The 24,874-nt window shown below is 46.7% G+C and overlaps 1 protein-coding gene across 3 annotated transcripts in view; it reads left to right on the plus strand.

Annotated features, from left to right (window-relative positions):
• Positions 1-24,109, plus strand: part of CNNM2 (cyclin and CBS domain divalent metal cation transport mediator 2) — a 166,633-nt gene extending 142,524 nt beyond the window's left edge. The window contains exons 5-8 of one of the 3 annotated variants that reach the window (XM_002821110.5): positions 9,818-9,911; positions 12,984-13,049; positions 16,858-17,042; positions 17,743-24,109. In XM_002821110.5, the coding sequence (XP_002821156.1) occupies positions 9,818-9,911; positions 12,984-13,049; positions 16,858-17,042; positions 17,743-17,952 (555 nt within the window). In that variant the 3' untranslated portion in view covers positions 17,953-24,109. Of the gene's footprint in view, positions 1-9,817; positions 9,912-12,983; positions 13,050-13,506; positions 16,737-16,857; positions 17,043-17,742 lie in introns of those variants that run through there. The other 2 variants (XM_054523470.2, XM_002821111.6) reach the window with 2 other exon arrangements.
• The last annotated feature ends 765 nt before the right edge of the window (positions 24,110-24,874 follow it).

The raw sequence follows: 24,874 nt of genomic DNA on the forward strand, positions 1-24,874 counted from the left end.
TACAAAGCATATTCTACCTAATATGTCACTAAGCCAGCGTTGGAAGTTCATGCCACTTTAGGGAGCATGTTCCACTGTGGAGTTTGTTTTTTGTTTGTTAGTTAGTTTTGTTTTTTGTTTGTTTGTTTTGAGAGGGAATCTCACTTGGTCACCCAGGCTAGAGTGCAGTGCAGTGGTGTGATCTTGGCTCACCGCAACCTCTGCTTCCCAAATTTAAGCAATTCTCCTGCCTCAGGCTCCCGAGTAGTTGGGACTACAGGCGTGCTCCACCACACCCCGCTAATTTTTGTATTTTTAGTTGAGATGAGGATTCACCTTGTTGGCCAGGCTGGTCTTGAACTCCTGACCTCAAGTGATCCACCTGCCTTAGCCTCCCAAAGCACTGGGATTACAAGCATGAGCCACTGTGTCTGGCCTCCACTGCATTTCAAGAGCACTAAATAAGAAAGAAGCAATAATATCTGCCTTCCCTTCCTGGCCTCAGTGCCAGTGAGATGCTCTCCCTGCAGGAAAAAAACCCTTCAAGTAATTGATAGGAATATAATTGTAAATAGAAACACATCATTTTTTAGTTTAAGCCCTAGATAAATTCCAAATTATTCAAGGAAAATGACCTAAGTAAACAAGAGTATTTTGTAAGTTACCACGTACATACCTCCCACTACATATGCATAAAAAAGCCAAAACTTGAAGTTTTATCTGTAAAAGTAGATCTTTACACCAAAATGCATTTCAGAAGCAATAAAGACAGTTAAAAGCACAGTAAATCATGGAAAAAAACTTTATTGGCTCTACATGCTTTAAATAACTTAACAAAATACATATGTAAGAAATAGGAACATGATTTTGGTGGATGTGTTTTTCCACCATCATAGAAGATCAGGCATACTAAAAAAAAGTCATAGGTTTAAACTGAATACCTTGTAAAATAGAATTAAGAGATTTGGAGGAAATTAAACATAATCAAGAGAAATATACTTTCAAAAATGCGTATGTGGGCTGGGTGTGGTAGCTCATGCCTGTAATCCCAACACTTTGGGAGGTCAAGATAGGAGGATCGTTTGAGGCCAGAAGTTCATCAGCCTGGGCTACACAGCAAGATCCCCTTCTCTACAAAAAATTTTTTTAAAATTAGCTGGGCTTGGTGACCTGTGCCTACAGTCCCAGCTGCTCAGGAGGCTGAGGCAGGATTGCTGAAGCCCAGGTGTTCGAGGCTGCAGTGAGCTGTGATTGTGCCACTGTACTCCGGTCTGGGCGACAGAGTGAGAATGTCTCAATAAAAAAGCTATGTGACTCATAAAAATTGATCATTTATCATGTTACAGTGTACACGCTAGTAAATACAAAAAGATAGAAATTTCATAAAACTACCTGAATTGATCATAATGAAATAAAATTTGAAATAAAAAATACATAAAAGTGCTGGGCATGGTGGCTTGCGCCTGTAATCCCAGAACTTTGGGAGGTTGAGGCGGGCAGATCACTTGGGTCCAGGAGTTCAAGACCAGCCTGGGCAACGTGGTGAAACCCTGTCTTTACAAAAATACAAACATTAGCTAGGAGTGGTGGCAGCTACCCTGGAGGCTGAGGTGGGAGAATCGCTTGAGCCTGGGAGGCAGAGATTGCAGTGAGCCGAGATCGTGCCACTGCGCTCCAGCCTGAGGGACAGAGTGAGACCCCCATCTCCAAACAAAATAAGATAAATTTAAAAAAAGAAAAGGCCATATATTAAAATACTAAGTCATGTTAAAATTGTGATAAATTCTCTTATGTAGGTTTATATTCAAGACACAGAACATAGTGTATAATGTACTCTCATTTTTGTAAAAGGAACATGCAAATCTACATGAAATATCTTCAGAAGGTTACCCAAGAAACTGGTAACAGCGAGTGTCTCTAAGGAGGCAACTTGAAAGGCTGGAAACAGGGTGGAAGGAAGACTGACTTCTTCCTTTAAATTTAAATTTCTCACCATCTGCATGTACTATTTAATTTAAAAATAGAGCTAATGGCAAAATAAAAGTCCTAAATAGCAACTGAGTTAGAGAAAACATATAGAATGTAATAAAATATATATAGTATTACCATAAAAGTCTATTATTAAATAATGTAAATACCATAGAGGCGGTCTGTCAGTTTTAAGAAATCTTATTCCTTACGTACTTAAAAAGAAAATAGAGAACTATAATTATGTGGAAAAAGAGCAAAGCAGCAAACTAAAAAAGAACAAATTAATAAAGATTATTATATAAACTGGCCGGGCATGGTGGCTTGCACCTGTAATCCCAGCACTTTGGGAGGCTGAGGCAGGCGGATCACTTGAGGTCAGGAGTTCGAGACCAGCCTGGCCAACATGGTGAAACCCCGTCTCTACTAAAAATGCAAAAATTAGCTGGATGTGTTGGCGTGCGCCTGTGGTCCCAGCTACTCAGGAAGCTGAGGCCCGAGAATCGCTTGAACCCAGAAGGCGGAGGTTGCGGTGAGCTATCACGCCACTGTGCTCCAGCCTGGGCAGCAGAGCGAGACTCTGTCTCAAAAAAAATATATAATAATAATTTAAAATTGAAAATGCCTTATAACCCACAAATACAATCAAGATTTGGCTCTTTGAAAATATGAACAAAGTCAGTGTTCTATTGGCATAATTGATGTGATAAAAGGAAAAAAAAAGTTCTTTCCTCTCCCATAAAAGCAGCTAGAATAAAAGGATTTGCTAGAAAAAACAATCTTAAAAAAACTCATAATTTCTATATTATAGAACAAGATGGCATAGTCAGTTGCATTCTTTAAGGCTAATATGGGCTTAATCCTAAAATCTGATAATATAGTCCAATCTCACTTGTCAACATTGATGTAGAATTTCTAAATAAAATGGTAGCAGATAGCAACACACACCCAGGGTTACTGACTTGTGGCTGTGACTGAACTGGGTTTATTTTAGGAATGCAGTTCTAGTTTAAGAACAACAAAACCAAAATATGTCACATTAATTGGGAAAGTAGTAAAATGATATTTATATCAGTAGATGTCAGACAGTTGACAAAGTTAAGCATCTATTACTGATTTTAGGAAACAGATGTCCCATCCCCTCAAATTTTTAACTGAATGGTGGACAAAAAAGAAAAAGTACAATAAATCATATCCTAAACTGGCAGCCTCCCATCTAAATCATTGTTTTACAAAGCTATCTATGCAAACATATTTATAGCAAATCTATTAACTATAAAATAGTAGAAACAGTTCACGTCTAGCTAATCAAAGTGAGATGATAATATGAGGGATCACTATGTAGTAATGGAAGAAGTGGAAAGCATGTGCCCGGCCCATCCACACTCTTTTTTAGAGCATCTGACATGGATTCAAAAGGGACTTTTCCCTATAAACGGGGTTTGTCATCTTGTGGAGATGGCAGGTGGCATCTTAGAATTTATACAGCCCTTGACAATACTTAGTATGCCTTCACCCTTCACCTGATATTGGAAGGAGAATTTAAGCTTTTAATAGCAACCTCCTCATGGGTTTTTAAGTTACATGGTCTGTGTACCCTAGTGCAGTAACGGATCCTTAATCTTGAGTCAAGCACAGATAACACACCCATTTTACTTGGACACCCAGCGTTGAAACTTTTAAAATTATACTACTTAACTATATGTCAGTATAAAATTGACTAGGTATAAGATCCCTTTGCTTAGAACTCATATATAACTATAAACCAAAACAAACTATCAAATGAATAATAAATTCTCAATGTGTAGATGATATTTGGCTGACCTGGAAGGGCCCCGTCACAGGGCTGTGGAGGGCTGCTGCCATGAGAACTCCCTTGCATTCAGCACACCTGGGCCTTTGTGTGTCCAAGATGATCACACCCTCCAGCCCTTTGCCAAATTTGAGCTACTTTGAATGTTTCTACAGTGTGTCGTGCTATTATTTGGCCTCCACTGGGTGTGACTGAATTACTTCCCTGTTAAATCCCACTCTGTTCCCTACTCATTAGCTCAGTGCTTCTCACAATTTAATGTGCAGAGGATTCACCTGTGGGTCTTGTTGAAATGCATATCCTTCAGTATGAAACGAATGCTTCAGTAGGTCTGGGGTGGAGTCTGAGATGCTGCGTTACCAGCAAGCTCCCAGTTGACAGTAGCAAGGCTTAGCTGTGATGCTCCAAGTAATACCACATGGCACCAGAGTGGCCAAGGCGGGTGCTGGCACTGACATCTGGTGGTAGCACTTGATTGGAAAATGGTCAGTCAGATGGTCCAAAATGTGTCTAAATTAATTTTGACCATCAATATTTAGAAAAGTAAATTTAGCAAACTTGCTGAGTCTGGCCATTCCATCACAGACTCCAGATTGAAAGCATTGCTAGAGAGTGTCGGGGCACCAGGTCTCCCCAGGCTTTGAGTGGGCATCTTTGGGTGCTGCTACTCCTCTCTCGGTTAATACAACCCAGTCTTTGTGCCCCTGGCATCTCATCACCTCCTTTCAGGAGTCAGACGCCATATACTTTGTGATGGCGATTTAAAAAACAAGACGGTGAGCGGGAGACCAGGTGGCCACTCAGCAGGTGGCGCATGGGGAAGTCCCGCCTTGGAGCTGCATGCACTGATCCCGGGTTGGCACTGTTTGCACCAGTGTGGTTGTGCCCACGCTGGCTAGGGAAGTTTAGGATTCCACTTTGAAGCCAGGCATGGCACGGGCTGTTGAGGCTTAGGATTCCACTTTGAAGCCAGGCATGGCACGGGCTGTTGAGTAGGTTGTGGACACTTAGAAACTTTGAGAAGAGGTTATCTGATACCTTTGTCCAAAGAAGGGCAGGATGCTGTGAGAGATGCTTTACTCAGGAAGCCAACTTTGCTGGTCCAGTGAGGCCTTCTTCCAAGTTCATCAGTTTATAAGCATGAAGCCCTACTTCCCTCTGGGAATTCTTGGAATTCGTCATGTCGTGTCCTGGTTTTTTTGGTGATATGCTCGACTAGAGTAAACTTACAGATGTTTCAAAAGTGAAATCAATATGTAGCTTCCTTATATGGAAAAAGTTGTTATCTGAAAAGACACCTAATTAATCTCGAGCCAGGTAAGCCATCTCCTCCTGGGCCCTAATTTGTATACTGGTAGGTTATTTGAAAATGAATGTTTTTTGGAACCACTAACACGTAAATGAATAAGATAAGTTTACTGGATGTTTTTAAAACTTGCCTGCCAGAAAAGCTTAAATCCTATAGAGAGGGATGTAGTGGGGTGGGCAGGTTTGAAAACTCTTGGAATTGTAGAGTCATAGAATGCTATTACAGAACTGAAAGAACTGCAGGTACCCTTTAATCTATTGCAATTTTACATGAAGTAAAATTACTCTAATGTGATAACTCTTCCTAAGTGCTGAGATATTTTAACAAAGTTTTTGCCAGTTTGAGGCAGAATGAGAAAAATAAAGACAGTTGCGATGAGCTTTTCATAAAGCTGTGTGTATTCAGTTTGAAGACCTATTACTCTGAAATGATATATTTTCTAAATTTGAGGGGTTAAATGTCTGGTCTTTTATGAAATGATGGTAACAGTAGATAGCTGGGTTTTTGTTTTGTTTTGTTTTGTTTTGTTTTTTTTGAGACAGTGCCTCACTATTTCGCCCAGGCTGGTCTTGAGCTCCTGACCTCAAGCAGTCCTCCTGCCTCAGCCTCTCCAGTAACTGGGATTACAGGTATGAGCCACTGCCTGGCAATAGTTGTGTTTTTTAAAATAAATACCTTTATTTTACCCAGGCATGGTGGCTCATGCCTATAATCCCAGCACTTTGGGAGACTGAGGAGGGAGGATCAGCCAGGAGTTCAAGACCAGCCTGGGAAACATAGTGAGACCCCGTCTCTATGAAAAAATAGAAAAATTAGTTGGGCATGGTGGTGCACGCCTGTAGTGCCAGCTACTCAGGAGGCTGAGTTACAAGCGTTGCTTGAGCTCGGGAGTTCAAGGCTGCAGGATTCTCACCACAGGTGCGGTGAGCCATGATTGCACCACTGCACTCCAGTCTGGGTGACAGAGTAAGACCCTGTCTGAAAAAAATAAATTTTAAAACCATCTTTATGAAAAAAAAAATTGGCAACCCCTTATCTTTCCCTGTATCTGTCTCTGTAGAGGTGCGTCGTACTGGCCGTTAGGATGGAAATGTCTAGGAATCACTGAGCTAGCATATCCACTCCGCAGCAGTGGATCTCAACTAGATGGAGTCCAGAGGGAAGATGGCAGATCCTCCCCTGCCTGGGATCCTGTCTGGAAGGACAGAGGAAGCATCAGCTGGAATGGCAGTGGTCTGGAGTTTGGAGTCTTGCAGCTGCCCTTGCTTAATCAGCTGACTCAGCTACACTGCCTTTGAGGGAGTCCCTTGAGAGGCCAGGGCACTCAGTTTCCAGGGCTGGGGCCATTGTTCCCAGACAGAGCCTTAAAGTAATGATTCCCAAAGTTTGTGGCTTGCTAGAATCACCTGGAAAGCTTTTTAAATAAAATCCTGATGCCCAGATTCACCTATATTGTTAAATGAGAACGCCCAAGGGCCGGAGCCAGAGTCGGTAATTTGGGAATCTCTGCTTTGAGTGTGCAAGGCAGAGCTTCATGCCTCAGAGTGGAACCACCGCACACTTCTAAGAGACAGATGGTGTGAACCTATGGATTAAATAGAAAAAAAGACGCATGGTTTTCTGTTTTATAGTCTTGTTTTGGTAGTGCCTGCCCTACTAGTCCTGACAGTTTTATCTCCAAAGAATAGTGACTTGGCATCTCTCTGCAGGAACACAACACAAAAGGTCCTGTAACTTGTACAACAAATGCTCCAGATAACTGGAGACCCCCGGGAACAGAAGTCACCATGAGGCTCCACTGCATTTGACCCTTCCTCCTGATTTCCTGCATGGAAGGTCAGGCTCAGAGCTGGTCACGCAGCCACTCTTGAGGTTACAAACTACAAAGCAGACATTTGCAGCCAGCACATAAGTGTCAGTTCAGGAAGAGATGGACATGGAATTGGGGAGACATGTACCGCGGCCACTCCTGTGTTTGTTGCTGTCTCTGAACCTTGTTCTTCCCCTCCTCTTTGAAGGGACCCTACTTCAGGGACTTCCCCAGCACCCAGAGTCCTGAATTTTCAACCGCCTTCCCGTGGCCCCACAGATGGGGACGTCCTGCTGCCTGTCCCTCTCCTGCCGGGGCTACTGTCCTCCCACTGATTCCTCTGTGGGGTAGGAAAGCCTCCTGCAGCCCCCAGAAGCCTGTGGTCAGTGATTGCTCCCGGCGGCCTTGAGTACCTTGAGGCCCTGACCGTCCTTGCCCCTGGAATTCTCCTGTCCCCTGCTCTTCTGCCGTGGTGCCGCTGTCTGGGCCTCCTTTGTCAGGCTCTGCTGTGGTCCTGTTACGGTTTCAGTTTTCCCTCCTGCTCTCAGTCACAGGCCGCGCTTCGGTCCTTTTCCTGTCTCAGGTCCCCGTCTCCAGCCCTGACCTCTCTCCAGACCTTCTTTCTCCCACTCGTGGTGTCCCTGTTCCTCAGCCCCTCCCAATGGGCCTCTGGTTCCTATACTCCTGTCTCCCTGATGTCTTCTTCGAATTATGCTGGTCCCTTATCAATAGCTTCTCTACCACACTCCCTCCCCAGGCCTGTGGCTGCCACCCTCGCGGAAGCAGACCCTGTTCCTCCACCCAGGACCCAACCCCGCCAGCCCATCGCCTGGGGATCTGCTCACCCAGCTGCCTTCCAGACCTGCCCTCACTCCTCCCTGCAAACCCAGAGCCTGGCCGGCCACTGCTGCCACCCTGGGCCTCCCTCATGCTGTCCCCTTCTCTTGGTCATCTGCAGCTTTTTCCTTCCTGTATGCGATTTGTCTTTATATAAGAACAAGAAATAAGATTTTTCTGGGAGCTTCTGTTCCCAATGTCTTTTTCCTCATGCTGAGCTCTTGTGTGCCATGTGGGCCATTGCTTCTCATGTGCTCGCCTGTCCCCGCTGCATGGTCAGCCCGTGGGGGATGACGACTGTCATCTCTGACTCCACAGTGTCATCTCTAGGGCCCTGCCTGTGTGGGGAGGGTTTGCAGCACCTGCCCATTTGCAGGTGGATTTTGTATCATGGGTGGAGTTGTAAGTTCATACGGTAAGATAATTGGCTAGGGACTGGTGAACCGTCATTTCTGTTGAAGCAGGAAAACCTGAGAGGCAGTAGTTCTTCTCCTGAAGAAATGGCCCAAGAAAGAGCTTTTGTAATTGGAAACTTAATATAAAATAATGGTTTGCATCAGGTGGCATAGCATCTTTTTTTTTTTTTTTTCTTTGAGACAGGGTCTCTGTGGCCCGGGCTGGAGTGCAGTGGCGCGATCACGGCTCACTGCCTCACAGGTTCAAGTAATCCTCCCAAGTAGCTGAGACTGCAGGTGCACGCCACCATGCCTGTCTAATTTTTGTAGAGATGGGGTCTTGCTGTGTTGCCCAAGCTGATCTTGAACTCCTGGGCTCAAGCAGTTTGTCCGTCTCGGTCTCCCAAAGTGCTGAGGTTACGGGTATGAGCCGCTGCTCCCAGCCTCCTAGCATCCTGATGAAGAGCTTGTTCTTTACTAAATCTTGCTGATCCCCCTTCCCCTGATTTGTAGGAGGGGACTGGTTTGTCTGCTGCATCGAGTTGTGCACATTAAATGAATTCATAAAACACCGATGTGTTAGCACAATTCCTTTTCAATACATGGCATCTTAATTTTTGTTCACCCATTGTAAAGGATGCCTCACACAGTTGTAGTAATGAGAACAAGAGCATTTCTGACCCTTGGCCTGAGAATCTAGAAGTGAAACTGACTTAGAGCATTTCAGTAGCCCAGAAAACACAATGAGCACCTACCATGCAGGGATTATAGTGGACCCTAGGGTTCCAGGGATGAATAAGACACTCTGTCCCAAAAGAACTCATCAAGGTAAAGAAGAAGTTGTCGACAAGTTAGCAAAAGTGAAGAAAAGGGAAAATCTTAGGGGGAGGAGAGGGGAACTTTGTTTTAATGGAAGGAGACTTTCTTCAAAGTGCTTTTCCAAGACAGGAGAAAAATCCCATGGAACGTAAGTGCCTCCAGGAGTGTAGACAGCAAGTTACCAGCCTGCGAGGGGTCTGCTCAGTGGTCAGGACACCATGCTCGTGAGACAGAGTAGGTTCTACCCAGGTTATTCCTCTCTGTTCCATGGCCACAAACCATGTCGGCCCTTGACCCTGATTCAGCCCTGGCCCTGGCTCCTTGGACAGCCTAGGCAGCCATCGCCCAGCGTCATCTTGGTGCTGGTCCCACTGATGGAGCAAGAGCACCATCTTTCCATTGCTGGAGGCCTCCTGAAGAATCCAAGAACTACAGATATTGGGAAGATACTAAGTGGACTCACAGAAAGTAAACATCACAGGCCAGGCACAGTGGTTCACGCCTGTAATCCCTTTGGGAGCACTTTGGGAGGCCAAGACAGTGAGACAGGATTATTTGAGCTCAAGAGTTCAAAACCAGCCTAGGTAACATAGCGAGAGCTATCTCTACAAAGAAAATTGTATTTTAAGTTTTTAATATAAGAATTATTTTAAAAATAAACATCACATTTACACTGTCACCTCTGCATAATCAGCCCAATCCAGTTTTCATATTTAAAGCGAATGAGCCCCCTCCTCTCAGTGGGAAAGATGAGCTGAAGCTTTACTCCCTCGGTAGTGTCGGGAAAGGAAATTAGATAAAAATCTAAGAAAGGACCAAATATTGTACAGAGTGTGCCAGTAGGCTTTTGCAGCTGGACTGAAAATACTTGCCTTTTCTATCCACAGGGGAAAGTGGAAGTCGAAGCTGGGAAGGAAGGTATGAAGTTTGAAGCGAGCGCCTTCTCATACTACGGTGTGATGGCCCTGACAGCCTCTCCAGGTATGTTTGGTTCCCAGCCGCATAGGGCAGGACCACGTGTTAGGAAGTAAGGCCCCTCTCCTTCCATCTGTCTCTCTGTATCTGCCAGCTGACCCCATTCCTTTCCTTTTTGAACTTTTTTTTGAAGTATATCATATATGCAGAAAATCTGCACAAATCCTAAGTATACACCTCCATGAATTCTCACAAACTGAACACGTGTAAAGCGGCACCCAGACCAAGAGACGGGATGTTACCAGCCCCACAGAACTCCCATCACGCTCCCTTTTAGTCACTGGTGCCCCAGAGTAACTGCTGTCTTGACTTGTCAGCCTAATTTTGCCTGCTTTTGAACTCTGCATAAATGGAGACACTGTGTGTGTTACACAGAGGCTGGCTCCTTTCTCTGTGTCGTGCTTGTCACGTCACCTCTGTTGCTGTGTGTGATCACACTGTGTTTCCTCTTGCCATGTCTAGTATGCCACCGTGTGAATACACAGCAGTGCACGTGTCCTTTCATTGCTGATAGACATTGGGGTAGTCCTGTCTGGGGCTACTGTGAATATGTGGCTTTGAACATTCTTATACATGTCTTTGGGGTGAATGTGTGTGTCCATTTCTGCTGGGTGTGCACCTGGGACTGGCACCGCGGGTCAGAGGGTGTGCCTCTGGATTCAGCTCTGATGTACTTGCTTACTCCCAACCTGTGCTGTGTGAATTCCGGTTGCTCTGCATCCAGCACTTGGTATTATTGTTGAGTCTGTTAAATGTTAGCAGTTTGGGAGGTCTTAATTTGCATGTTTCTGAGGACGAATGAGGTTGTTGCTATATACTGACTGCCTGTGGCCGGCTCTTGTCTGGAGAGCTGGCCAGGCGAGTCAGCCAGTTAAGGGTGGGTGGCCATGGGGGATTGACAGTTCTCTGAGCACAAGATTCCAAGATGCCAGCCAGCCGGATATGCTCTCAGACATGAACACAGATAGATACCTGGTGGCTTGCTGGCCTCTGGGGATGGCGCTGCTTGGCAGAACGCACATGCTTGCTATTAATACCTTAGGCAGCCCGAACAGGTCGGGCAGGTTGACAGAGGTGCTGGGGTGCCACCTTGTGGCAAAAACACCAAATGATGTGCGGTTTTAGGAAACTTCATTTACAAACCTCAAACCTAAAAATAACCCATTTTAAAAGAATTCCTGAAAGCCAGGCTTCAAAGGGGAGCAGATACCTCCAGACAAGACTGTTTCTGTGACATTGGTCTTCATCGACTGCTCCACCCAATAGTCTGAGGAACCCAAAGATGTTTCAGTTAGAAAGTCACTGAGACGTCAAGCATTCTGTCGTATTTCTAAACTTCCTCTGTCCCAAATGCCCCTTCTCACTATCCTCGTGCAGGTGTTTGAGTCCTGGGGGCACGGTGTCCCCACTGTCAAGTGCTGACCAACACCCAACACCCATTGTGAACATGGGCCTGTCTGACCCTACTTAATGAGTAGGTTTTCTGTTGTAAACTTGAAGGTGACCTTCGTTTTCACTGCTTAGTGAGAGAGACAGGGTAGCTCTTACCTAGGCATGAGAAGACCTGGGTTATAGCTTTAGTTCCATCACAGGCAGGTTGTGTGGTGTTGAGCGAGGCCCTTGGTCTCCTCCTTGTTAAGAGGATACAAGCTCATGTGATTATTAGAAGACTTAGGATGCAGTGATCCTCACACAAGTGCTTCGTTCCCTTGAAAGCATGAGGGGAAATGTGGGTATAGCAGAAAGGTGCCTGACTGTGATGAGTTTTGGCAGCTGACCTCAAATTAGCCCCAGGTGAGCAGAACCAGATTTATAAGATGGCTTTGAAAAGAAACTAGGAGTAGGTTGTACATTTCTACCAATTACTGGTTCCTGAAACATAAATACCAGCCCAGTTCCTATTGAACTGTAATGGAAGGACAAGTCTCATTCAGAAGAGGATGTGTTGAGCAGCCCTCTGAGTCTGGAACTGCTAAAAAAGGAAGGGGAAATCACTTGAGGTCAGGAGTTCAAGACTAGCCTGGCCAACATGGTGAAACCCCGTCTCTACTAAAAATACAAAAATTAGCCAGGCATGGTGGCACATGCCTGTAGTCCTAGCTACTTGGGAGGCTGAGGCAGGAGAATTGCTTGAACCTGGGAGGTGGAGGTTGCAGTGAGCCCAGAGCACGCCACTGTACTCCAGCCCAGGTGACAGAGCGAGAATCCGTCTCAAAATAAAAAAGCGGGGCTGGGGGGTGGGGGGGGGGCGGGGAATTTCATTAATGGCATCTTATCTATTCCAAAGCCTAGTATTTTACTTAACTTTACAACTAAGATTTGGGATTTTGCATATTCATTGAGAGGCACAGTTAGTACAGATATCGCAAGGTAAAGTTTCTGTTTATTGATGTTCGCTGTCTGGGGAATACCGACAATAATCAGTTCTTAAGACCTACCTGCCCCAGAGGTATGATTGCTGCTCAACATTTCATGTTCTGAGACTTTTCAATCTGATGGGGGCAGTGAGTAAGCAGTGATGAGGATGACTGTGGTCTGCATTCCCAGGAAATCTGTGTATGCGTTCTTTACTTACTTTCCTCTATGTTGAGATTTGAAAGCATTCCTAACAATTCAAAGCTTCAGGTCAAAATTAAAATGAGCTAAAGTTGCACAGATGGGGAGCTGTAGGCTGTGCAGTGAGTGAGTATTGGGGTGCAGGCACCAGCAGTTTGGGTCAGACTCTTAGGGCAGTTGACTAATCAAGCTCCCCTTTTGCACAGCTACTTGTGATTTAAGCCCTTAAGAGTAGCACGTTTCGAGCTATCAACCCCAATTGGTTATTAGTGGCTTAAGAGATTTCTTGGTTAGTAACAAACTCGTGGGCAGGATTTCTCCTGATCTTGGCCTCCCTGTATTCCTCTTCCTGGAAAGCAGTGTGTGTTGTTTTGTTTCTATAATACCATACCGACTTGCATTTCTGCAACTGAATGCTCATATTGTATTGGTAGAACAAGTATCCCCTCCTGTCCCTTGATTACAGAGATCTTTTTTCTTGCCTTTTGATGCGATCTCACCCTGTTTTTCTCCATTTTTCAGTTCCTTTGTCCCTGTCTCGTACCTTTGTTGTCAGCAGAACAGAGTTGTTAGCAGCAGGTTCTCCAGGTAATTCTGCATGCTTCCTTTCCGTAATTCTCCCAATTGCCTTCCTTGCCCTCCTTACCTGGACAGGCTGTTTTCAGTGTGCCTTGGAGCGCTAAAGCTCTAAGGTTCCGTAACTTTATAGCGAGCTCTCCAGGAAAGCATAAGCCACAGCAGGTGGAGAGTCCAGAACACCGCAAAGTCACCATGCACAGGAGTAGCCATGAAGCATGGAAAGGGGGGGTGGCTCTGGTGTGGATCGTTAGCGCTCCCTGCCCACGCGGCTGACCTTGAATTTTCAGGTCAGCAGTAGGGGACTGTTCTTGGTTCTTATTCTGACCTTAGCAAGTCATGGGGTGTGGAGTTTGCAGATGCCCTGAGGGCCTCAAACCCTGAGGCCACTTTTATAGAGCACATTTGCCAAAGGCCTGAGAGCTGTGAACTCTTCTTGGTAAGCAAGAAAAATACCCCGTCCACACAGGCGCACGACATTCCTGTATCCTGGGTTCTTCCCACATCCGTGTGAATGGAGCGTGAGCACCTCTGCTGTCCGCCAGGCAGGCGGCCCTACTTCTCCCCACCACCAGGCAGGCGGCCCCGCTTCTCCCCGCCACCTGACTTTGTTTTGGAGTGAACACCCGGCACATTCCTATCCCGCTGCTGCCGACTGCCCTGCAGGAGAGGGTGGCCAGTCCTAACTAATATGTCCAGCCATTAAAAAGAAGGGAAAAGGCTTAATCTGTCTTTAATTAAAATTGCTGGGATTTCCTAGTTGGTAACACAATTTTCCTATATTTATCTTCGGAGTTTTTTCCATAATTACTATCATAAAACTTTGGAACACAAATTTGGCCACAAAACCTGACCTGAACTGGGGGTTAGCCACTACGGTTTTCGCTCTACTTGTTGTGAATCCTCGTCCGTCTCACCAAAAGTTAATGCGTTTGCGGACTAGGGCCGCCCCAGAATTGCTGGTGATGTATGTAACATGGGGTGTACGGACTGTATCACCTTCCAGAATTCAAACATCTCTCTGGCCCCCAAGGGCTTCAGATGAAGAATGTGGACCTTTATTATTATTAATATTTTAAGTAAGATGGGATTTGAGGCTCTGAGCAGTGGGCTGAAGCTCAGGGTTGCAGCGCCCCTGCTCGCTCTGGTGCCCGTTGAGCTGTTGAAAGGGACATGGAAGGCAGGGCCTGCTCCTCCAGAGGGTGGCCATGGGGCCAGGCATCAGGCTCTTGGCAGAGGAGAGGGTCCACTCACACAAACAGAGGACAGTGGGGCGAGAGGAAGCAGACTGAGTCTAAATGCTTTGGAAGATCAGAGAAATCGCCCTAAAATCCTCCTCAGGAGAAAACAGGAGACTCAGAATTACTGCAGGAGGCTTCAGACAAGCAGAGTACCTTGAAATGTTTTGTTTTTATAGCCTTCAAATGCTAACACACAAACACTGTTTCAAAGGTATCTGCAGAGATGGTGATGAGATTGCTGGCCAAAGCGCAGGGATACAGTAGGATCTCGTTTCAAAAAAACGGACTAATCTGTCACCCTGGGTGAAGTCACTGCATGTGCAAAACCCTGGTCATGGGGTGGGCGCATGGTGGCAAGGTCCGGGAGGAAGCTGACAAGAAAGAATAGAAAATGCCGACTGGGCTCACTTATGGGGTACCTACTGTTGTCAGATAAGCACTTTGTACATGATCTTATTTTTAATCCTTGTCAGACCTTATAAGATGGGTACCAGGGCTGGGTGCAGCACTCACACCTGTAATCCCAGCACTTTGGGAGGCCGAGGCGGGTGGATCAACTCAGGTCAGGAGTTCAAGACCAGCTTGGTCAACACAGTGAAACCCTGTCTCTACTAAAAATACAAAAATTAGCTGGGCATGGTGGTACATGCCTGTAATCCCAGCTACTCGGGAGGCTGAGGCAAGAGAATTGCTTGAACCTGGGAGGCGGAGGTTGCAGTGAGCCAAGATCGCACCACTGCACTCCAGCCTGGGTGACGAGAGGGAGACTGTCTCAAAACAAAACAAAACAAAAGGGTACCAGGTACCATCATCCACGTTTTACAGATAAAGAATCTGAAACTTAGCAAAATTGGGTCACCTATTCAAAGATCCATTCTGCTAAATATAAAAGTCTGATAAGTTGTTAATTTGCCTTGTTCTCGTAGAAGTGGAAACAAGGGGAACTGCCACTCTGAATTTAATTTGTCTAACAACGGAAAATTAGTTCATGACTTGACAATTGGAGGGAGAGTTAAGATACAAAAATTTTAGGAGAAAGTGGCCGGGCGCGGTGGCTGACGCCTGTAATCCTAGCACTTTGGGAGGCTGAGGCGATCAGATCACTTGAGCTCAGGAGTTCAAGACCAGGCTGGGCAACATGGCAAAAACCCCATCTCTACCAAAAATACAAAAATTAGCTGGACATGGTGGCACACGCTTATAGTCCCAGCTACTCAGGAGGCTGAGGTAGGAGGATCCTCTGAGCCCAGGAGGTTGAGGCTACAGTGAGCCAAGGTCACACTACTACATTCCAGCCTGGGTGACAAAGCAAGACCCTGTCTCAAAAAGAAAAAAAAAATTAGGAGAAAGTGAACTCATCACTGGAGATTCTTGGAGTACTTATGTTTTGTTCTGGGTGTCCTGTTTTAAGACGGTGATGGGGTGAGATGAACAGCTGCAGGATTTATCCTAGAGAAGAGACTTAAGGAGACCGTCGCTCTCTTCACCTATCTAAGGGCTATTTTGAATAGCAGAGGAAGAAAAGGTACTAAAGCTCCACACACAGGAAGTGAGGCTGTCATCTGAAGTTAGGGAGGCACATTTGGATGGGCGCGATGACAAACTTTCCCGATAGCCGAAGGGCAGGTGCAGCCAAGGGCTAGCTCTTCCGAGGGCAGCTGTCAGGGACACATTGCAAAGAGGAGCCAAGCGTCAGATGGGAGAATTGGTCCCCTCCAATCCTGTGATACGATGCAAGTCAAGACCTGGCCAGGGTGGGCACACAGTTCCTATCTGCAGTAGTTGGTTAGAAAAGCAAAAAGTGAGAGAAGCCTTGGTGAGGGGGCATTTTTTAATGACGTTTCCATTAGAAGCCACAGTGAACTTCCCTTTAAGAGCAAAAACACCCAGACTGGCGCTCCTTCCACTTTTAAGGGAAGGATGCTACAAAACCTCACTGAAGACTCTCTAGCGCCCAAGATAACTTACTCAAACTCGTTAGGGGTTTGGTGTCTTCTAGTGTTCTTGAATTCCTGAGACATCCTCGGGCTACCTGATGGGGGATTTTACTGGGGTCAGAGGTGAAGATAATAGGTTCAGCTAGAGGGTATGGTATGAGCAGATGAGTATTTTGATCCCTTTATAATACATACTGATTTATTAACATTCTGAAGAGTCCCTTGTTTTTACTTCCGGCAAAATAATGAAGTGCTGTCCTCTTCGTAGCCTACATTTGATATCAAGCAGCTTCTGCATGTTGGGCCTTGGCCCAACCTCGCCTGAGCATCTCACAGCACCCGGGAATGTTCCTCACAAAGGCACACAGTGCAGGGTTTTTGCTGTTAAGAGACTTGGGAGGATTGTGTCTGTCACATAAACTGGGCCAAGCAGCTGCGATGGACATATCCTGCCGGTACAGGGAAGCCCACGAGTCCGCCATATGTAGGAGACCTTCTGGCGTACTGTGTGGCCGAGACATCTGGAATCAGTTGGCTGGGCTTGTGTGGCATTTAGTATTTTTTATTTTGGAAAATAAAGAACTGGTTTTATTGACTGTATCTACTTCACTTAAACAGTTGGATTTTTCCCTCCTTTTCCAGGTGAAAATAAGTCCCCTCCTCGCCCATGTGGCTTGAATCACTCAGACTCTCTCAGTCGAAGCGACCGGATTGACGCCGTCACACCAACACTGGGGAGCAGCAATAACCAGCTCAATTCTTCGCTCCTCCAAGTCTACATCCCCGATTACTCGGTGCGAGCCCTTTCGGATCTGCAGTTTGTTAAGGTGAGGGACGTGAGTGCAGCGTGGCTGGACCTGGCAGTTAGGTGTCAACTTCCCTGGCAAATTGTCTGTTTTGCTCCTTGCCCTCCTCGGAGCTCTCCCTTTGTCACTTTGTGGGTGCCCTGCCTTCCATTCTCAACTACACACCCTGTCTTCATCTCTTGTGCCCAAGCCTCAGGTTGAGAAAAATGTTGATCATCTTGGTTCTATCCAATGAGCTGCCAAATCAAATGTGGCTCTTTCAGGGAATGGGAGCCAGAGATCCTGGAAAAAAGAGTAGCCCCTTTTCAAAGAGCTCCTGGGTACGTGGCTCCCTGCCTGGCCCTGGGAAGGCTGAGGTCAGGAGACTCCGAGGGTTGCGGGGAAGGCTCCACCTCTGTCTTCTGCCGGGCAGTCAGAGTACTCATCTTGGTCTGAAATAAAGATGACTTTTGGAGAACAAGCCAGCTTTAGCTGGGGGAAACCAGTCTCTATTTTCTACTCCCTAAAATTTTGAGACAATATTTGGAAGTGGGTTACATCAGTAAGAACTGACTTGTTCACCAAAGTCAACTTGAACTTTACAAAGTGGCTCACTGCGGTCAAGTGTGATTTTTTCTTAGAGAGGCTGCTGTGGGCCTGTCAGGATTGAACATGTGGAGATCAGAGAACCTAAAAATAAGCATTATCTTGGTTTGTTTTCTGTGCCATCTTCTGGCCCCAGATCTCAAGACAGCAATACCAAAATGCCTTGATGGCATCCCGGATGGACAAAACCCCCCAGTCTTCAGACAGTGAAAACACTAAAATCGAATTGACTCTTACGGAGCTGCATGACGGGTTGCCAGACGAGACAGCCAACCTGCTCAACGAACAGAACTGTGTGACGCACAGTAAGGCCAACCACAGCCTGCACAACGAAGGCGCCATCTAGGCCACGCTGGCTGCACCCGCCCAGGCCTGCACCCGCCCAGTCCCGAGGGCCCGGCCCTGTCTGCCCATGACTTCACTGGTGTGAGCTTGTCCGCCATGCTGCACCCTGCAACATCCTGAGACCAAAGACCTTGTGCCCTTCCCAGGAGCCGCGGAGGAGGACGGTGAGGGGAGGAATGGAAACGAGAGACGTGAAGTTGGCAGCCGGGGGCATGGCGTTCAAGATTTTGGAGATGAACTGATTCCGCCCAAATAGAATCATGTTTATTTTTTCAGCTCTCCCTTCTATCATTATTGACGCTCCTCTGCCCTCGATTTGCATGAAGTTGAAAATTGTTGCGATTTATTTTTTCAAGAGATCATGTTTTTAAAGTGTCTTTTGCAGAGTTTTAAGTTGTTCTGTCTGAACTCTGCTGTGATCCCATGATGTGACCCTAATAGGCTGGACTTGCCCCTCCAGTAGCCTTCCTTGGCCCTCCCAGGGAGGGGCACCCTTCCTCTTTGCCCCAGTGGGCATCACCGTCGAATTCGCTGGCTGAATGAAGAAGACCGTGTTACTGCAGAACCTGCCAAGTCTGTCATCACTGTGGGGTGTAGCCTGCCTCAGAGGGACCTGCAATCACCTCTCTGAGCTCAGTGGTATTTTGAGAATTTAATGTTTAACTGTACCCCTTTCCCTCAGGAAGATTTAACATTTGCTTGGGAATGTGATTTTTCTCCCACTCTAAGGAATTTTTATCACCAAAATGAATGTTAATGAATTTAAAACCCATGGTTTATCATTGGCAAGAGGCAAGTTGACTTCATCCTGTCATTCCAGCCTGGGGTCTCCCAGCCAGCCCTCCTCCCCGACCCAGCACCCAAGCTCACAGAGTGTCGTCGCCCACCTCCCTGGTCCTTGCTCTTGTTGTTAACCCAAGATGCTGCTACACAGATGCCAAATGGAAATCTTCCACAGGGCTTTTCAGTAAACACGTGATGTGGAGTACAAGCTCCTCCCCTTCCCAGTAGAACATACGTTAACAGAAAAGGAGTCGGACCTTCTAGCTGCACTCTGTACTGTGTGCTTAGAAGGCATTTCTAGACCCATGTTTTTAAAGGAGGGAACTTTGGGGATTGCCAGCCCCTGCTCCTCCTCCCAGGGAGCCAACTGTCTCTCCTTCCCTGTCCCTCGGCCCATGGGGCCCGGCAGTGGCTGTGTCCCCTGCCTGAGGGCCTCTGTGCCTCCTGCCTCAGATGTGGCCCGTGCCAGAGAGGCTGCCTGTACAGCCAGGGTCAGTTGGCCCCAAACAGGGATTCAGAAACCAAATGTGTGTTGTGGCCATTTTATGTGTGTCTCCGTCTTATTTTAATACCAAATTCATCATGTAGTGAAATTATGTCAGGAGGTATTTGAGTGACTGAATTCTCAACTATAGCTTATCTGTGTTTTGTTAGCCCGAGGGATATGTGCAGGTTGTTGGCGCTATTCATACACTGAAATGAAATCATACAGTGTACACATGAGATTATCAGTGCCCGCCGCATCCATCACTAGGAAAGGAGAGAGCGTTTTCTGTTTAGGCTCACTTGCGCAAAGGGAGGCCTTGGCTAAGCAGCAGTTTTCTTCTCCCTACTCCAGGTAGGAAGTCTGTTCAGCCACGGCCGGGCTGTGTGCGGGGCAGGGAGCGTGGCTGAAGCGTAGACAGCAGCGGGCTGGGCTGGCTGCCTGGTTGAGCAGTTTGGTGCCTCGGGTGTTGCGCATGCCCGGCTCAGTATTTCCTCTGGGATGCCAGTCCTGGAGTGTCTTCCTCAGAAGGTGCCATGTCCCTTAGTGGGGGGAAGTACTGATCTCACTTGGTGGAGGGTCATGGGGACCCCCCGAGGGTGCTGAGTGGCCTGCTACTGGCACGCAACCTGCCCCCGTGGGATGAAGCCCCACCGTATAGCTTGACCTTAGAGGGGACCCCACTCTAAGCATCCTTTTTTTTAAACAGAACCATCTAGATATAAAAGTCAGTTTCTTAAGATGCCTCTCACTGAGCACAACACAAGTGTGATGAGTGTATAAAGATGAGGGGTCCCTGCAACAAAGCAAAGCAAAGCATAGCCCATGCTGGGGGAGGGCGTCTATTCCCCTCTTCGGGTCTGCACAGTGCTGGCCTTCCCTGAGCTGTGGGGAGCCAAGCCTGCCTAGCCCAGCTTCTCTGGCCTCAGGAGCTCTGCCCTGTCAACCTATCCGAGCTCACGTCTGCTTCTCCACACACAGTCTCTCAGGGATGCCTTGCTACTGGGAGAGCCTCTGGAATCAGAGCTAGTGTGTTGGTGCCCTTTTCAGAGCTTTGCTGTTCCTTTATAAATCCTAAGGAACTGAGTCTGGGGAGAGGAGAGGGGATGCCAGCTGCTGCCTCTGACTTCAGGGAGAAGCAGACTTCTTAATACTGTCTTACCTGCTCGGTGTGATGGCTTCTTGCAAATTATTCTCTTATAAAAGAGCTCAGCAGGAGTGGCATCAGTGGGGCTCTCAAAGGATGCAATTTTAGCCGCCAAGTTTGTATTCATTTTCTGTTATTCTTTACCTTCTATTAGTCACACTATTTTATAATATTAGGGAATCTAAAATAATTCCTGTCAGGTCCCTGAAGGAATGAAGGCTAACATCTCCTTTCGGGAGAGCTTAGGACCCTTCAAACACCACTCATGTCTGAGCGACCAGATTCCTCTTCGAGGCCCCATTTTCCCTCGGGAAACCAACCTCTCAGACGGTTGGAGGAGAAACACTGGGCTGTTGCTTCTTTGGGGCAGCAGGAGAATGACTTTGGCTTGGAAGGCTTCTGCCATTCATCTCTACAAAGCCAGTGGGGTCCGGCAGAGAAAGACCATGGAATAGCTGCAGTCTCGATGTGGCTGCTCTTTGGCACCTCCGCTGGACTGCCCTCCCGCGGCTGTGACGTTTTCAAGTGTGGAAGGGAGTGAGTCCAGATGCAGACCCGAGTTCTGGATAATGATGGGAGGCCTCACCCTCCTTTACGGGGCCTCTCTGGGTGTGACAGAGCCTCACGGTTCCTCTGAAACTAAATCCCTAGCATCCAGATAGTCCTGGGACACTCTGCCTTCTCTGTAAATGAGGGGGGCTTTTCTCCTGCTGTTTTGGAGGTTCCTTCCCTTCACTGCTTGTCCCATATGCATCAGGCAAATTCAAAATCATACATTTAAACTCTTAGGAAAACAAAATCTTAAGACTTACACAGATATCGGGGTGCTAATCAACTAGCTTAAATCTTGATTCTTACATAATTTGAACTTGAAATGGTACATTGAACTCTGTTCTTTCCTCCCTCCTCACCTCACTCCCTGCAGGGAGTTCAATGCCATGTTGAAGCGGTTGGCATCCCCAAGTGGGAGGGAGTGGGGCATCTTACCATCTTCTAATGTGACTTCAAGGAACAGTGCAAATGTTGAATGCAGAGCTTCACACTAATATGGAACAGTAACTGTGAGTATACTTACCTGTGCTGTCGTCAGCACTGTACACTAAAGGACCAGCTTTTCCAAGCCTAGGAAAATAATGGTAGATAAAGAAATACATTTTCCCTAGGAAATGGAGCAATAGGAATTTGAGCTAAGCAGGTACCATGAACTTCTGCCCTCAAATTCTCTCTTCGGGTTGAGGAGCAGACCTGTATAGGCCCTGGCTGATCAAGTCTGTGTCCTGCCTAGTAAAAACACACAACCACCTCTGTCATCTGAAGGCCAGCCAGGGATCTGTAGCCATCCTCGCCTTGCCTAGGCCCAGGAAGGTGAGGTCTCCTGGGCAACCAGAGTTGCCCCTGTTGTTCCCCAGGGGTGATCCTAGGCAGACGAATCACCTGGGCTGGCACAGGAAGGTGCTCACCTTGTTCTCTGGGGCTCCAAGCAAGAGCAGGCCAGGGAGGGCTGGCTTTGCACCCTACGTAGCATGACCCAAGCTCCCTGGTGGCATGGGAAAAATTCCCCTCTGCTTTTGAGCCCAGATATGGGCTTTTCTTTGCAAAGGGTTGAGGAGAAATACAAGACTGAGCTGGCAGGTTGGGGTCCAGAAGGCCTCTGAAGTGCCATTGCTTACTTCCTTACTGAGGAAACTGGCTCTTGTCCTGGGCCATGTAGTTCCATTCTGGGCTCTAGGCTAGTGGTGCTTCTGTCCATCAAGGGTATCTGGGTGAGTTGTAGGTTAACGCAGAATTTAGTAGGGATATAGGGGTTTGAATAGGAAAGTGATATGGGGATTCAGAAATTTTTCTGATGTAATTTATCAATGAGCAACTTCTCAGTGGATTTTTTATACCTCAGGGTCATTTGCAAATCTTTATCTTTTCCTGTTTCTTAGGTGTTCAAGTTGGTTAATAGGAAAGAGACGTTCAGAGACTCCTAAGTTGAGGTTCATTTGCCTATGTTTGAGGGGTGAGTGGTGCACCAATAGCTTGCTGCTGTTACTCAGCGAGGCTGTGACAAGCAGGCCTTCCTCCTCTAGCACTTGCAAGCTTTCTGTCTGCAATCACGGTTTACTTGCCCGTTTCCCTTTTGCTACCTTCTTTCCTATCTGGAGATCCATATTCTAGAGTCCCTGGTCAACCCTACGGATGCGAAGAAGAGATGGCAATTCACAGCAACTGCATAGAGTAGGGAGCAGCTTTCCTCCCACCATCCTAGGCTGGGGACCTTCTTTGCTTCTCAGACCACTGTGGTTGGCTCAGCTCAAGTAAGCGTGTTCTCTCTGTATGCTAGAGCTACTGACATCATCTCTACTAGAATTGTTTTAAATATCTTTTGATGGGAAATACCAAGTTGAACTTCAAGCAGCATGGAAACAAAGGTTCTAGCTGCGAGCGAGTGAAGTTCTAGGTGTTTGTATGCCAAGGTTTGTATGTACACAGATCCAACACGTACTGTAAGAAAGACTTGAGTACACAAGGTTTTCAGGTTTTAATGCCCGTTGGGACCGTGAACAAATGAGAAGAATGGGAGCATTGTCTTGCCTTGCTTGGAAGGATGCCTTCCGGCATCTGATCCACATGGATTCACTTTTAGGATGCAGTTCTTTGGGGGCCAGATTCGGCTGCAGATTCATCCTGAAGAGAACTATCCAATGGGCCTGGTGGGGCTTGGGTGCCTGCCCTTTTTGTTGGAGGCTCAGACTTCTAGAGCAGAGCAAAGTTGGGAAGAATGAGGTCTTAGGATTCTCATTCCCCAGAGAGCCCCAGCCTCGCTTCTGATCATTACTCCCCGAGTCTGAAGTCTACTGTGAAGGTGAAGTTATCAATTTTTTCTTGTTTGAGTCCTTTAAACCCACAAATGTATATGCTTTATTTTATATTATTTATTATGTACATATGCCTGTTAGTACTTCATCTGTGACTAGGACAAGATCTGTCTTGAAGCTTCCTCATCCATGGATCCTAGGGTTCTGCTGTCCTTTAAGGCGGGTGAGAGGGTAGTGTTCTTTTTTATAAACAGGTTGCTGCTTTTATGTTGGCCCTAGCATCCCCAGCCCCTTTAGTTGGGCCTACCTGTATTTCTTATGACCAGTGTCTTGGATGAGGATGGAGGCAGGGCCTCTCAAGTACCTCCATGAAATATTTCCGAGGTGGTTTCTTGGTGACAGGCTCTCTTCCCCTATGTAGGGTACAGTACAGCTGTGAGTCCACGGCCTCCTTCCTCCCAAGGCAGGTCACTTGCCTGGCCCCACAGTGATAATGGTTTCTTCTACTTACCTTAGATTGCATAATCCATCTTTCTGGATAATGGAAGCTGCCTGCCCATCTGGGCTCTTAATATGCCTTTTCTTGGTTTTGAGGCCCAGTGCCAACATTGCCTTGGCCCTCAAGTAAGACCCTGCTTTGTGTCTGACTTTCATCCTCCTCAGCCTTTATTCACTGTATCATAGTGTACAGGTCATGCATTTGAGCAGTGAAGTTTTCTGAACACAGTATTCAGAGCTGTGTACATAAACCTAAATAAGCACAAATGACATGTATAGGATTGAGCTGATTGTCATAATGAATGCATTTTATAATTCAAATGATGTTGTAGATGTACAGTCTCTCTTATTTATTTTGTACCAATTTATTTGTAAATTTTGTGATTGTTTTACAAGGTTTTTGTTTATTTCTATTCTATTTAGATAAATGATGTTCTGTTCACCCTGCTAGCAGATGTGTGTTCCCTCTTCCCTTTCATCTATGCAACACCAACCATGCCATTGTATTCAGCTTGGCTGAACCAACTGCCCTGCCCACTTGCCTGGCTTTGCTGGTGGGAAAGCTGGGATTGGATCTCAGCATGACAACACAGAAGAGCATCTTCTTTGGACAGTGTAAAGTCTTAAGAGAAGTGGGTACTAGTTCTGTCACAGCCTGGTACAGCCAATCCTAGGGGGAAGGTGTCCTCCTTTGCAAGGATTATAATCTGTCCTCCATCAGTTACTCCCTATGTAAGAACATTCGGAGTTACCCAGTCAAATTGCCCCAGACATTGGCTGCTCAGTCACTAATAACACCACACAGTGCAGCTGGGCTAAGCCGGCGTTTCCTAGGTAAGACCAAAGGCCTCATTCAGGCCTCTCAATTGGCTCTTGAAGACAAGGATGGCTTTATAGGTCCTCCTCTGCTATGCTAAGCCTGGGAGGAAGGTCAGAGCAGGCATGGGTAGTCACTTTCAAGTGGAAAACATCCGGCCTGAGTGTGGCGAGGCGTGTGCAGGTGGGTCTTCAGGATTCAGTGGACATCCTGCATTCCCAGTAATCGGTGTGTATGATACATGTTCTTTTCCATCACTAGTTTGTCTTCTGTTCCTTCTTACCCTCGTCACTCACATGAGTGAGTCCCTGAAGAACTTACGGTGGAGCTTCAGGGACCCTCTGTGATCCACTCCTAAACCACATCTTTTTGGAATCCCTTTTCTCTCCA

This window comes from Pongo abelii, chromosome 8 (assembly GCF_028885655.2).
Source record: "Pongo abelii isolate AG06213 chromosome 8, NHGRI_mPonAbe1-v2.0_pri, whole genome shotgun sequence".
NCBI lineage: Eukaryota > Metazoa > Chordata > Mammalia > Primates > Hominidae > Pongo > Pongo abelii.